This window comes from Choristoneura fumiferana, chromosome 20, assembly GCF_025370935.1.
Source record: "Choristoneura fumiferana chromosome 20, NRCan_CFum_1, whole genome shotgun sequence".
Classification (NCBI taxonomy): Eukaryota; Metazoa; Arthropoda; class Insecta; order Lepidoptera; family Tortricidae; genus Choristoneura; species Choristoneura fumiferana.
In genome coordinates this window covers 1471679-1486611 of record NC_133491.1, presented here as the reverse complement: position 1 = coordinate 1486611, position 14933 = coordinate 1471679, and the positions used below count along the sequence as shown (strand labels likewise).

The following is a 14933-nucleotide window of genomic DNA, read 5'->3' as shown; positions in this document are numbered from 1 at the left end:
TATAACGTTTTAAACTTTCGTGATTTTCACTCATAGTCAAAATACCACCAACGGGACTTATCACGCTAACACACACGAGCCGAGACCACTGACCACGTCAGTGTCTACTCGTGACCACGGCCACTGCAATGTTGCCGAAACGTCGAGGTAAATATTACGTGTGTGTTAGCGTGATAAGTCCCGTTGGTGGTATTTTGACTATGACTGTCCGTACTCTGTATGTATATACGCCTATATTTTATTAGAATATCTAACAGAAAAGTTGTAAATGTGTACAAGTAATGTGGAATAGAATAGTAATGAAAAATGCACACCATATTATAATATTTATAATTTATACTAAGAAAACAAGGAAAACATCGTGAAACATCGTCGGCAAACCTGCACAAACCTGCGAAGCAATTCAGTGGTGTGTGTGAAGTTCCCAATCCGCACTGGGCCCGCGTGGGAACTACTGCCCAAGCCCTCTAATTCTGAGGGGAGGCCTGTGCCCTGCAGTGGGACGTATATAGGCTGGGACGATGATGATGAATTTATACTAACTTAAAAAGTTTCGTATCTACTACTTAGCTATATTTTCAACAAAACGCTTGTTACAAATGGACTGTCTTGAAAAGCGCATTTCCTATGTAAATGTGTTTACGTGGTATTTATGTTTGTGTAGGTAGCTATTATTATGTCTTATAAGTATGATATGTAGTAGAAGTAAGTAGTAGAATGTCAAGGAAGACTATTTCAAGTTTTAGAGCTTCCAGCGGCGGCGACGCGCCTCGCTCGTGCCTCGCGAGGTATCGACGCGGTCGTAAAACACGCGACCACTCTGTTCTTACGCTTATACATAAAAGAGAACGTGTAGGATTGTAAAATATACGCTGCTGTATAGAGTAATGCTTTACTCGAATCTTAACGCCACTTAGAGTTATTACAAGCAACATAGTGCTACAATATTGTATAGTTGTCCACAGTGTGTCTGCCTAGGTACTTGAATTTTTACAAGCTTTTCTTTAGCTTGCCCGGTTTATTTGTGTGGGTCAACTCTTGGAAGCTAAATTTAACCCACTTCCAGCGGTCCAATTGACTTGAAATTTGACATACTTATGTAAATTTGGTGACAATACAATAATCTGGTAGGAACATCTTGGTGGTCCTGCCAGGATCATCTCCGCACGGTACGGATATGCAGTTTAGATGACAATGCAAGAACTGTCGGCAAAAAAGCTTGTATTAAAAATTTTTTTTTAACAAAAACTGATTACTTATCTTGTTTTATTATTATTTTGTTCAATATCGGTCTCTATCCTTCTATTTGTCTTAGTATAAAACTGTTATGTTCTGTAAGTTTTTGTAAACAAATAAATAGTATTAAAAAGTTCAGTCAACTTTTTATTCAGTATCTAATGTTTGTGTGTTGTCTGATGTAGGTATGTATAACAAAAGCAAAGCGGGTCAATTAACTCTTCAGGATAGAACTGGCCGCACCCAGACGTAGCACTACAAGTCTCGGTTGCCTTGGATTAGTACAGTCAGTGGCCAATTTGTAAAACGATTCCAGCCATTATAAATGCGGTATTGTAGTAAGTGTGGGTTTGATTTACTTTTCTATGCAAATCACTCATAGACTAAAAATTTTAAGATATAAAAGCTAAGTTTTTTGGTTGTGCTTGCCGGGCTTTGAGCCCGCCTGTACTGATTCAATATAAATTACACCGATGTGCACACGCCAACTTTTGCGAATAACTCTGGCTGATCACTTATTAGGACGTGTGTACATTGTACATATGCCATTAGATTGGTATAGTATAGACTAGACTAGTAGATTGCCCTTGCAAGGAAAAACGATTTAAAAGATAATTATTATAAAAAAAATATTTGTGTTTATTAGCTCGATGAAAGCCAATCGTATGCAATTGATAGCATATTGGCATGTATAGCCTAGACAGACATACGGGTTCGAATCCCACATGACGCACCCAAAAACTTTTCCATTTAAAAAAAAGTTATTTTTGCTTTTAGATAAAACCATATTTTTCGCTGAACAAATCATACAACTATAACAGAAACATCTCGTTTATTCCGCGAACTCACCCTCTTGAACAGCCAGACGATGTGGTTCTGTGAGTACTTTAGCCTGACCTTGACCTTGAGAACCATACTAGCCGCGTCCAGCGGGATGCATCGCTGTTCGTAGCGGAGAATTTTGACCGCGCGCACTGAACTCCGACGAGAACTTTCCAGCTCTACACAGTCACTTAAGATATCTATGCGTCCACAATTACTTTGAGGACTTAGAGAAGTACACTTTCATTAAGCTCCGCCAAGAATTTCAAGGTCCATATAATCACGGTACTTAAGAAATCTGATCTGAAGTTCACTATGACTTTTAAGACTTGGAGAAGGACACTAGAATAAAATTGCGCGGGATTGTGTACACTGAACTCTGAAGCTCTTATACTGTCTCTGCTCTGCACTTATCTGCAATCTACTTCTTATAAGACTACTTACAAGAAGAGATAGTAAAGAAGAACGCTAGTGCCGGGTTGCCTTTGATTGCAATTAAAAGTTCTTAGTATGTCAGTGATTTACTTTAGTTTCTCCGCGCGAATATTTAGTTCGTTTCTTTTGAACGTGACTGTTCTTGTCCTTGTGGTTTTGATTGTTGCTTTTTAAAGAAACAACTTTAAAATTTATGACACTTTCACCCTTTTCGCCATCGACTGCAAGTTATGTTGAACTTTAACCAAGGTCGATTTAAACTTACTTTTTAATTACAAAATTTTCGCTTTCGTATATTTCGACAAAGGGAATACTAGTACTAACAACACTATTAGATACAGCATAAAAACGGTCGTCAGCAAATTTAGAAACATTTGTTCACTCAGAAAGTACTTCTTCTCTCAGCATTAGTACGGGTTGTATTTTTTTTAAAGTAAACAGACTTGTTTTGTTTATTGCCACGTGCCGGCGCGGGTATAGTTGAAGCGAGACTGGCAATTGTGGCGTCCTTAGGGTGGAAGGTAAAAGGGGGGGTGGGCTGAGGTGACCACGCTGTCTTTGTTGAAGGAAATTGATCGTAGTAGAATTCTCCAGGGTCACAAATACGGTTATGACATTTACTGCTTATGACCTACCTACAACAAATCAATATCCTAATAGAAATAATGTAAATTTTATTGTTGAACTTGACCAGAGGCTTTTTGTATGCGAAAACTGCCATTTGATTGCGATCGCAAGCGAAACGTTAGACAATTACGGCCTCTGGTCTGGATCTCGAACTGGGTTCAACTTTTTTTTAATTCTATGTACTTATGCATGCAGTTTTTCTTGTTGAACATTTCAACCAATTAATAATTTTATTTGTCAAAACATATATAAATACACGTACAGAGATATTATGTGTATGTACGTGTTTTTCAGTTTCATTCTTGCCTATGCTGACCGATGTAAATGTGCCACCCTGTCTAGTACCCTACAATACACTCGCCAATATTTTTACTGTTAAAACGTTCGCGAAAACTGTAGAGGATAATACGGCCGTTTATAGCGTATATTTTGTCGCAACCTACAAAGTACGGAACCCTTGGCGCGCGAGTTCGACTAGCACTTTTCCAGTTAGTTCTACGCGGGCGTGAACTAGTGCTTAAAGGTCTGCAAGCGTGGTCACCCACACCCCTCCCCCACCCGGCGCGGCGTTACAAGTTTGATTGATTGTGCACTATGTCTACTATGGGATGTTTGGTACAGTTTCGCTAAAGGGTTGATTTCTTTCTGATATTTTAAATGGAAAAGTTTGCGCTAAAACGGCTGGACAGATTGTACCGTCAGCCAAATATGTGGTCTACCACCGAAAAGTTGATAATCGTTTGCATGTCATAAAACAATAATGCCAATAGACGTGTCTTTCAACTTGAAAGTTCGATTTCAGTGACATATTCATTTGATAGGAACTTTTTTAAAAAATTGATAGACCTCTTATCTGGCTGGTGGGTGGTATATGTGTATAATCGGTCAAGTAAGTGCTGTACCTACCATTTTCGGTGACTGCCTGCATCAGAAATGTTTTTATTTATGAGAAATGACTTTTGTCTCTGAACATACCTACCTCAATTTTATTTTGAAAATATAAAAAAATATATATATTATCTAATCAAACCATTTACAATATTAGAACATTCCTGAGAAGGAATTCGAAATTTGAAATCTCGGTCTTTTTCCAGAGGTTAGACACAAAAATATTAAAATGTGTTATTTCTGACAATTATTTATCATCATTCATCTCTGGCCTACGTCTCGCTGCTGGGCACACGGTTCCTCTCAGAACGAGAAAGCTTAAGGTGTAGTTCCCGGGCACACAATAAGCTAATCGGTCGAATTGTTTACAAGAGTCTTGTAAATATATTTTAAATAAAACCTAAATAAAGGTAAGAAAGCATAACCTTGACCTGTGTAATTTATAGCGGTGTGTGTCAGAGGCATTTACGGCCTCGGTATTAATTGAGCGCTTGATATTCTTACGGGAAACACGACAAAAGCTATGTGTGAATATAACCGGTCAAGTGCGAGTCGGACTCGCGCACGTGGAGTTCCGTACAGTTAAGTGCAAGAATATTCTATTTCAGCAACTCAAAAAATGTTACCACGGTCCTATTGTTGCGGTACATATTTATTTTTGAGGCGTAGTATAAGTAAATACTTTTAAAATCAACGGTACAAATTTGTAAGTTTGTCAAATATACCTACACTTAAAACACCCGTATCTATTAAAATGTTATAAAATTTACGCAGTGTGGAGTCTTTTTTTATTGGTATATTAGGACCCCACTTAATTTGTAATTATTTGCTGCTTTCTGAGATAAAATTCTATATGTTTTTCAGGGTCTCAAACTATCTCAAATCAATAGATCAACAGAATAATGTGTATGAAGTTAACTCAGAAAAATTATCGATTTTGAGATACGAATTGTTTTAAAAGTAGTGACGTATTACAAAGCAAAATAAGGATAATTTTTAGGGACCAAAATGTTTTACATTAACTACTAATAAAGTTATACTTAGAAAAAGAAAAATTACATTTCTGGTCCTTCGAACCGGATACGGGAGTCACGAAAAAATAAGCAGGTAGTTTATTATGATGGATCGTTCCGTAGAAAAGAGTAACGCCTACTTTTTTATGCGCGTCAAGTATTTTTAGAGTTGTGATGTGGGTGCTAAAAAAATTACATGTCATATGTGGGTGTTTTAATGTTCTTTATAATAGGTAGATAAATTGAATCCCAAGGTTACCCAAATAAACGGTCTGAATTTAAACTTGGTAGCATAGTGAATGGTTATGGCGCTCTGAGGATGAGCTCTAGTTGAGTATGAAACGCGTCAGTGTAGTGATAGTTAAGTTTGTGTGATTTGTGTAGTTTTTACAGAGTGGAAGTGGAGGAACCGCTTGAACACACATCTTGCGTAAACGTAGAAGAGTTTTTTAGTATGACAATTTTATCGCTTTTGTCACCAAGCGACCAATTTTTCATACTTAAAAACACTCACTTCTCGCTACTCGCTGGCGGTGGGACAAGTGCCTTATACTTAGTGTTCCATACATTTAGAGCCATTTTTTTTACACAAGCTACATTTAACAACACACCTAGCAACTTTTGTAGAACTTAAACGGCAACACCGCAGCGGGACATAAGCCAGGGATGACGCAACAAAAATCCATATCCTGCAGTATAGTGACAAGGTAGTAAGTTATTACTCTGTTACACAATTTTTGAACGAAGCGGTTAAATAGTTAATAAGTCTAAATTAAAGCTAAATAATTATCATATTATATTTACTCCATCATTATTATACTTATCTTTTGACATTTACTAACTGTTATGGATTGTTTTAATTATAATTTTAATATTGTTTTTAATTAATTGGGATAGTAAGTAAAATTACTTAGAATAAATAGATAAATATTTGTACACCTGCATTTGCGGGTAAGACATAGCGACCAAAATGTAAAATACCACCATCCACTATTGCACCTACCTATGTTCTAGCAAATAAAGTTACCGATTACTGATTAAGGTAATTGAACTAAGCACGCCTAATTACTGAGCACGTGCCGGTGTCAGCGTGCCCAACGTGCCTCGCGCATTAATGCTAAGCCCCCGAAAGCGGCGAGCGGACCCCGCGTGCCCGGACACGGGGCATGGCTTGATAAACGTGACCGTAGGCCGTTTGCACCAGAGATGTGCGAGGTAACTAAACGGTAGGGTAGTGTAGTTCGCGAACGAACTAGGTCGTAAGAACGCTCTCGCACACGAACTACGCGAACTAGTTCCCAGACCGCTCGCTCCTTAGTTCGTTAGTTCAGTTCACAAGATGAGTAAGACCGAGACCGAACGAACTGTATGTACTGTAATAGCGGGAGCGGGAGAAAACGAAGAGCGCGGCGCGGCGTTACCGGAGCCAAAAACAAAAATCAACGTTTTATCGCCAAAAGAATTGATATACTAAAAACCGACTTTTCAATTAAGCACTTAACTATTATTTAAAAAAAAAACCATTATTTTTTACATAAAAAAAAAACAAATAAATTACCACAAATGCAATGCAAAAAGTATAAGCAAAATAATAACTACAAAAGATAGTGAATCCTTTCTCTGGTTCTAGACGGAGCGTTGATCAGCCTTGGCGTCGGGAGCTGACGACCTAAGAGAGCGAACTACAGCGAGCGTTGCTAGTAGTGAACTACTATGCGCAACACTAGAGGATGTGTACCTAGTGAGCTCTTTTCTTGTGAGCGGGCGGGGTGCGGTGAGGCGGGGGCGGAGCGCGCACGCTACTGGCCGCTACCAGTGACAGTGACTGAATACTTGGTGGCTACTTTTCGTTGACCAGTCATTTTTAGGGTACCGGAGCCAAAATGGCAAAAACGGAACCCTTATAGTTTCGCCATGTCTGTCTGTCTGTCCGTCCGCGGCTTTGCTCAGGGACTATCAATGCTGGAAAGCTGTAATTTTGCACGGATATATAAGTAAACTATGCCGACAAAATGGTACAATTAAAAATTAAAAAAAATATTTTTAGGGTACCTCCCATAGACGTAAAGTGGGGGTGATTTTTTTTTCTCATCCAACCCTATGTTGTGGGGTATCGTTGAATAGGTATTTTAAAACAATTAGGGGTTTGCTAAGACGCTATGACGATTTTTCGATTCATTGATCTTTTTGCGAAATATTCAACTTTAAAGTGCAAATTTTCATGAAAATCGAGCCCCACCCCTCCCCCTCCTCTAAAATCTAATCCGGTGAATGGAAAAATTTGAAAAAAATCAGGATGGTATTAAGTATGTCAATCTTTCAAGGAAAACTATAACGGCTTAGTTTGTTTGAGAATTATTAGTAGTTTAAGAGTAAATAGCAGCCTAAGGTATAAAATATACCTAAACTTGGAAGATTCCGTATAAAATACGAAATCCTTCGAAAAATATTACTTATTTTTTTCGTAATGGCTACGGAACCCTATTTTGGGCGTGTCGCACACGCTCTTGGCCGATTTTTTTTACGTAAAACTGCCCGTGATTGACCTCTATCTCACCTGATGTTAAGTGCAGATGAGGCCAAAGGTATCTCTTTGGTTCAGTAACAGCCTGTTTACTCTAGCCTTGAAGAGACCTAGATTGTGGTTGTTGTTGCTGAGTGTTTCGAAGTTCACGTGCAAAATTACATTTGGAATTTACCATGAGCTTTACGTTGAAGGAAAACATCGTTATGAAACCTGCACAACCGACGAAGCAATTCAATGGTGTGTGAGAAGTTCCCAATCCACTGGGCCCGCGTGGGAACTGTGTCCCAAGCTCTCTCATTGTGGATATGTATGATATATATGGGATAATGAAACTACTTAATATTCCCGGAGGAAATATTTTACAAAGTTTGCGTGTGTTAAAACAGTTAAATTCAAATTACGGCGAAAACCATACTAAAAATAAAGGCCAGTATGGTAATTGGTCAAGCAATACGATACCAAAGCGATAGGGGTATTTTGGTGTTTATCAAGGTCGTCTAACAATTCGCTTTAAGGTTCTAAGTTCTCTTTTATTGCGTTTGAAATTGTGCCTTATGTGAAAGAAGTTTGGTTTGAAAATCGTTTTTACAGCGACCAAGGTAGGTATTCGTCAGTTAAAGTGGTTAGGTACTTACATAATATTTGCTTCGAATCTTTTTACATTTCTTTGGTAATTGAACTACACACAGACACGTAGAAATTGCATTAACTTTTATATTTTATGAATAATTTTGATAAAGCAACTACTTACCACATGTTTTATTGAAATTTGCAAACATATATATTGTTTGACTAAACAAATTGCGGAAGAATTATTTTAATAATACCTTTAAACGAGCAATTCTTGTATATATATATACTGCTCAAAAAAAATAAGAACCACGTGAATTTTATGGGTGAAACGAAAATACTCATAAATATAATTCTTTATAACGTTACTTATGGTTATGGTGGCCTAGTGGTTTGACCTATCGCCTCTCAAGCAGAGGTTCGTGGGTTCAAACCCGGGCCCGCACCTCAGAAAATTTACAATTTACCGTAAAGGAAAACATCGTGAGGAAACCTGTACACACCTGTGAAGTAATTTAATGGTGTATGTGGGAACTACGGCCTAAGCCTTTCATTTTGAGAGGAGGCCTGTGCCCAGCTGTGGGACGTAAATAGGCTGGGATTATAACATTCCTTGTTTAAAATTGGTATTATTAATACAACATAACACAGTACAAATACTTTTCATTCAATTAAATGTAGGTATTCAATTAAAAACGAAAACATATTTTTGATTTCATTTTACCGGTAAAATTCAAGTAACCCTTATATTCTTCTGACTTTTTTCGCTCGTTTCTACTGCTCGCTTATATTATATTACTACTACAATATTCTCCTCATTTTACAATAGCAGACAATGTTGATTCTGTCATTAGTTTTATTTCCCAGTTTTGTATCACGAACCGTTAGTTATTTAAGTGATAAATTGTGTTCCATGCATTCCTACCTATTCCCCATTATGCTGTCAATTTTGTAAACATACTAGTTTTTTCCGCTAATGAAATGTTAGTTTCAGGGTGTTTAAACTTTTCTCGGTTGTTTTATGTGAGCATATCAATATCTGTGCAATAAGCTGACCAAATTAGACAGTTAAAACCGACAGTTAATTACAAAGTCCGATATCATAAAAACGGCTGAACCGATTTCGATTAAACATAGCTAAGAATCACCGCAAGGAAACTCGCTCTCACGTAATAAAGCCGGTATCATCGAGCCGTATATCGTATCGTCCATCTGTTAGAGAGCTACGGTGCCACAAAAATACGTTGGTGTCAAAAGGAGAGGTGTTATAACACCCCTCTTTTTAAGTCGAGGGTTATAAAATCACTGCCGATTTTGACGACCAGATGGCCTAGTGGTTAGAGAACCTGACTACGAAGCTTGAGGTCCCGGGTTCGATTCCCGTGCCGGGGCAGATATTTGTATGAAAAATACGAATGTTTGTTCTCGGGTCTTGGGTGTTTAATATGTATTTAAGTATGTATCTATCTATATAATTATATTTGTCCGTTGCTTAGTACCCATAACACACGCTTTGCTAAGCTTACTTTGGGACTAGGTCAATTGGTGTGAATTGTCCCGTGATATTTATTTTTTATTTATTTTTATTTATTGCACAGGCTGTTTTTCTACTGTTTACTAATTGTTTGCGAGTGCACGAGGTGTGTCTGCCCGCCATTACGCGTAAGCTGCTCATGTTGTGGCGTTTGTAGGGATTCCTCGCCTTGGCTGCTTTGCATACGACACGCTATGTAGACGACTGGCGGGTTTGCTTGCAAAGATTTATGATTTAGCGATAACTTGGGAAGTGTTAAAAATAAGCAATTTGATGAGTGAGAGCGATAGTGGTAGTCGCCTAGTATAACTCTGTTTCTTTCTAACAAAGTGCCTTGGCGGTTGATTGTGTTGCAATTAAAATAAAGTTGTGTTCGTTGATTACGCCTATACTTAACTTATATTTATCTTTTTTATTTATTTATTTAACTTTATCCCATACATTTATTTGTTCCAAATCTTGCAAGTTAATTTTGAACCATTTTCAGTGGTCGGATTTACTTCACATTTGGTAAACATATGTAGGGTGGATGACAATCTCACTAATATTATAATGTGAATGTGTGTAAGTCTGCTTGGTTGTTTCCCTTTCACGTTTAAATTAAATTTAGATGAAATTCGGTAGGTATATAGTCATTTGTTTTATTTTACACTTTTGTTTCACGTTAATCTATTTAAGAGAAACTTTGTGCTCCACTTATATTCCCTATTCCTTGCCAAAACACTCCGCATAAATTTCAAGACACCGTGTATATGGATGACTGCATTAATCATGGAGTCTTTCTCCTGTCTATAAGCTGATTGGATAAGGAAGGACAAACCAACACCCAGTCCTACCGACTGCACAGGTATACTGGATGAGTCACGTCCCTCGTGCTACGTAAAGGGCGTGGGTGGATATAATATTGACATGCACCCGTCACCTCGCTAGCACGGTTGACTTATCTTATTATATATGTAGATGATATATCGATATCGGACTTAGGGTTCCGTACCTCATTAGGTATTAATTAGAGTTCGTAATTAATTAGGTAACCAAAGTAACTTGGAGAAGTTGGAAATCACCTGACATTGTCAATTCAAAGTTCTATATCTCAAAAATGGCAGGATCGATTTTTATCCAACATAACTGAGAACCATCGCAATGAAACTCGCTTTCACGTAAAATAAACCGCATCGAAATCGTTCAATCCGTTTGAGAGCTACCATGCCACACACAGACAGATGAAGAAAAGTCTGAAAAAAGTCCTATTTTTGTAAACACATAACATTGCGCACATTTTGCTTAGGAGCAGGGCTCTGCTAACATTAGATCTTCATGAATATTTGCAGTAGGTACGGAACGCTCAGTGCGCGAAACCGACTTATACTTGGGCGGTTTTATTTTAATTTTTGATTATTTATTTTAATTTACTAACCCATTTTAATACACTAACCTAACCAAAAAAAAGTTGGAAAACCCCCGACTTTGTTACTTCAAAGTTCAATATCTCAAAAACGGCTGAACCGATTTTGATGAAACATGTCTAAGAACCATCGCCAGAAAACCTGCTTTCAAATAAAAAAAAACCGCATTTAAATCGGTCCACCCGTTTAAGAGCTACGGTGCCACAGACAGACACACATAGCAGTCAAACTTATAACACCCCTCTTTTTGCGTCGGGGGTTAAAAATGGATAGACTGGCATCATTCAAGTCAAATACAAGTCCGAGCGTCTGAATATGTATAGAGTAGAAGGTGGTCCTAACACGGTACAAATTGTTCCACAATATGCTTCCATATTTTAAGTATTTAGCGACAAAATTATGGCGGACGAAAATAAACCTCCGCCATCAATTAATTTTCTTCACAACTGAAAGTACGGCAACTGAATTATCAATCAAATTACGACAATCCGGTCGGTTACGGGTTGTTCCATAGTCCAGAATAAAAACATTAAAAAAGAACTTATGTGTCTTTGACTCGATCGTTTTGACAGGTGACACTCTTTACTTGGCCGAATAATACTGATATGGAAATACCGACCCTGTTTTTCATGTACACGCCCATAGAAATTGACATGAGCTTCTATGGGTGTGTAGATGAAAAACAGGGTCGGTATTTCCATGTCGCTTTTATCTGAGCCGGTATAGTGTCACCTGTTAAAACGATCGAGTCAAAGACACAAATTCTTTTTTAATGTTTTTTATTCTGGACTATGGAACAACCCGTAACCGACCGGACTGTCATAATTTGGCGGTAAAGAAAACTCTTTCATTTTTTAAAATTAATTGATGCTACTTATTAATCTGATATTTTGTTCTGTTAATTAGAAAGGTTATTCCTAAAAAAAGTTTTAAGCATTTCTAAAATTTTCATCCATTCCCCATTATTGTATTAAAAGAGTGTCATTTTCATCAACTTTTTATATTTTGTCCCGTTGCCCAAGACACAACAGTGACCGAGTTTCTTTAAAAAACTGTTATAATATGCTACTAATGTGCTTAGGGCTTAGAAGTTATAGAAACTCATGTTTTTAAAGAGTTGTCAGGGGACGTAACCATGGCCACGATGTACAAGAAAAATTCGACCAAATAAATAAATAAGAAAACCATTACGCACTAAAAGAAAAGCCAACGAGACGAGATCTTTGTCTGATACGTCATTATTAGTATTTTATCGCTCCCTTTCCGTCTCATTGCATGACAATTTATCTCTTCTCGTTGGTATTACTTCACATCTGAGTCAATCAACTTTTTAGTGTTGTTATTCTGTCACGTACCTCAGGAGACACCAATGATACATTTGCTTAGAAAAATGTTTGCAATGAATGTGTACTACTATCATACTTAGGAGATGAATCACGAAGGAATTACCTTAAAACTGTAAAAACTCCTAACATTTAGTGGATCTGAACCCCATAAAATTATCCCTTTAATAAGTGACCCAGGAGACGTCACCATGGCAACCCGCTACACTAAAAAGTCAATTGACCCTTCTGTATGCTGGTGTGTCTGTGTACTCACCACGTCCCCCCAGACTGGCTGGAAGTCCCTCTGGTGCATCTGGCTCGGCAGGACCTTCGCCGGCTTAGTGCTGCGGTCGAACGAGGGCGCTGGTTCTTCCTCGTCCGACGACAGTTGCTGCGAGAAACATGCGTTGTAGAACGGAGAAACAGAGCTATTTGTTATGAAATAAACCCTTATAAAGAAAGAGTCTTTAACCAATGTGTGTTGCCAGTGATGAAATTATGGATCCGAGAAGTGGTGCTTCACTATAGGCCTTATAAATAATGATTGGTTTTTGGAGTCTTTTTGTATTTTTTTGTTTCAACTCCAAATTTGTTACTTTTACGGGTATCCCGTGAAACCATATCGAAAATACACACTGAGACATGGATGCACAGAAAAACCAGAAAAAGAGACCAGCACTGGGAATTTACAAGCTTTTATTTAGTTTCACCTGTCCCGTTGTCTGTCTGTTTGTTTGTAATCAAATCCCTCAAGTTAAATGTGACCAACTTCCAGTAGTCAGATTGGACTTGAAATTTGGAATACTTACGTAAATCGCGTGACAATACAATAATTTAGTAGTGACATTCTGGTAATCCAGCCAGGATCGTCTCCGCAGGACAGACAGACAGTCTTCAACGGTTGATAGCATCGACTTGAAATTTGGTATGCAAATGTAGTTTGAGTGACAATGCAAGTACAGTACAGTCAGCAAAAAAAGCTTGTCTTAAAAATGAAATTTTTATGGTTAGGTTATTTTTTTCTTTAGCTTGGGACTAGGTCAATTGGTGTCAAGTGTCCTATGATAAGTAGTTATTATTTCGCGCCGGGGTTTAAAAACAGTGAATATTCGATATAGAATAAACATAGGGTTAAAGGTGACATGTAATGTAATACCTTAGCAATATTAGGCGATGACTGCGACCGGTTGAGCGCAGACGCGGGTCCATCGTCAGGTGACACCATGTATGTGTCACCATCTTCATCCTAGTTTAAAAAAAAACAGTAATTTTATATCTATTGTGTTGAATTTTAATCTTTTTTGTTCATTTGTTATATTAATATATAAAATTTCGTAGTCAGGTTCTCTAATCACTCGATTATGTCGTCTTGGGCCCACTGACCTCGTCCAGTATGGGTTTGCGCTTCTCCCGGGCGGTGCGTGGTGCGTTTCCGCTTCCGCTCCCGCTCAAGCGCCACCCGCTGCCAATCCCGCTTCTTCCTCTACCTCTTTACCTCTAGTCTGCATTCCACAGTCCAACAAGAGTCGGGCCGTACTGACCTTGTCCAGCGTGGGCTTGCGTTTCTCCCGGGCGGTGGCCAGTTTCCGCTTCCGCTCCCGCTCGAGCGTCTCCCGCTGTCGGTCGAGCTCCTCCCGCTGCTCGCGCACGGCGTCGATGCGCGCGCGCGCCGCGTCCAACTCCCGCGCCTGCGCCGCTTGCTCTGCGCTCACAAGAGTGTTCATTATACAGGGTGGCTCATTTAGATCGGTCAGTATGGGAAACTCTGAAACTATAAGTCTGAAGAAGATCTGTTCTTAGGAACCATGTCATCGATTTTAGTAATAAGAAAAACTGCATTTATAGATAAAAAAAAAAACTTATAACGGGAATCGAACCCGGTTTTTTTGAAAATGTAAGTAGGTATTTTGTGCATGTTAGTTTTTAGCTGTGAACTGTTTTGTATGCTGCATGATTCAATAAATGTATTGAGCGCTTCATCGCCAACAAACTGGTAACAGTTTGGCGATACCAAAATTTTGTGTATTAGCATGTGCCGTTTGATTAAATAAAAAAAAAAACTCATTATTTCTATTTGGATATCGACAGTGTAGGTCATACATAAACAATAAATGTTACTGTAAAACACGATATTATTCGATATATTTCTTGTTGTTTAATAATGTAAGTTTTATTTTTCAAATCGTCCACCGGTCGTCCCAATTACGCTCTATTCACGGCTCGATCCACCGGAGTGTAAACGCTTTGGTTTCAGCTAATCTCGTTTATTTAGATATATGTATTTAGAAACCCGACGAGTACAAAAGCTCTTACAGACAGACTCGTGTGTTCCCGTAAGTAAAAGACAAGCAGCGTGAGTTACCTTTAGCGTCCTCGCCGGCGATGGACTCGGCCAGGCGCTCAGCTTCGGCCCTCTCCCGTCGCTGGTACTCCTCCAGCTGCTCGCGGAGACTCAAGTTCTCTTGTTCCTGTAGACAACTTTAGAGTCAATCGGTCCGGCTAAGTGCGAGTCGGACTCATACACCGAGAGTTCCGTACAAATCTGTATCT

The 14933-nt window shown here is 38.5% G+C and overlaps 1 protein-coding gene across 2 annotated transcripts in view; it reads right to left on the bottom strand.

The window, feature by feature from the left end:
- LOC141438912 (ubiquitin carboxyl-terminal hydrolase 8-like) overlaps window positions 1-14933 on the bottom strand; it is a 36547-nt gene that overhangs the window by 8080 nt on the left and 13534 nt on the right. For both annotated transcript variants that reach the window (XM_074102969.1, XM_074102971.1), the window contains 4 exons: window positions 14746-14851; window positions 13925-14085; window positions 13540-13629; window positions 12658-12774 (listed from right to left, as the gene is read on the bottom strand). In XM_074102969.1, the coding sequence (XP_073959070.1) occupies window positions 12658-12774; window positions 13540-13629; window positions 13925-14085; window positions 14746-14851 (474 nt within the window). The remainder of the gene's footprint in view (window positions 1-12657; window positions 12775-13539; window positions 13630-13924; window positions 14086-14745; window positions 14852-14933) is intronic.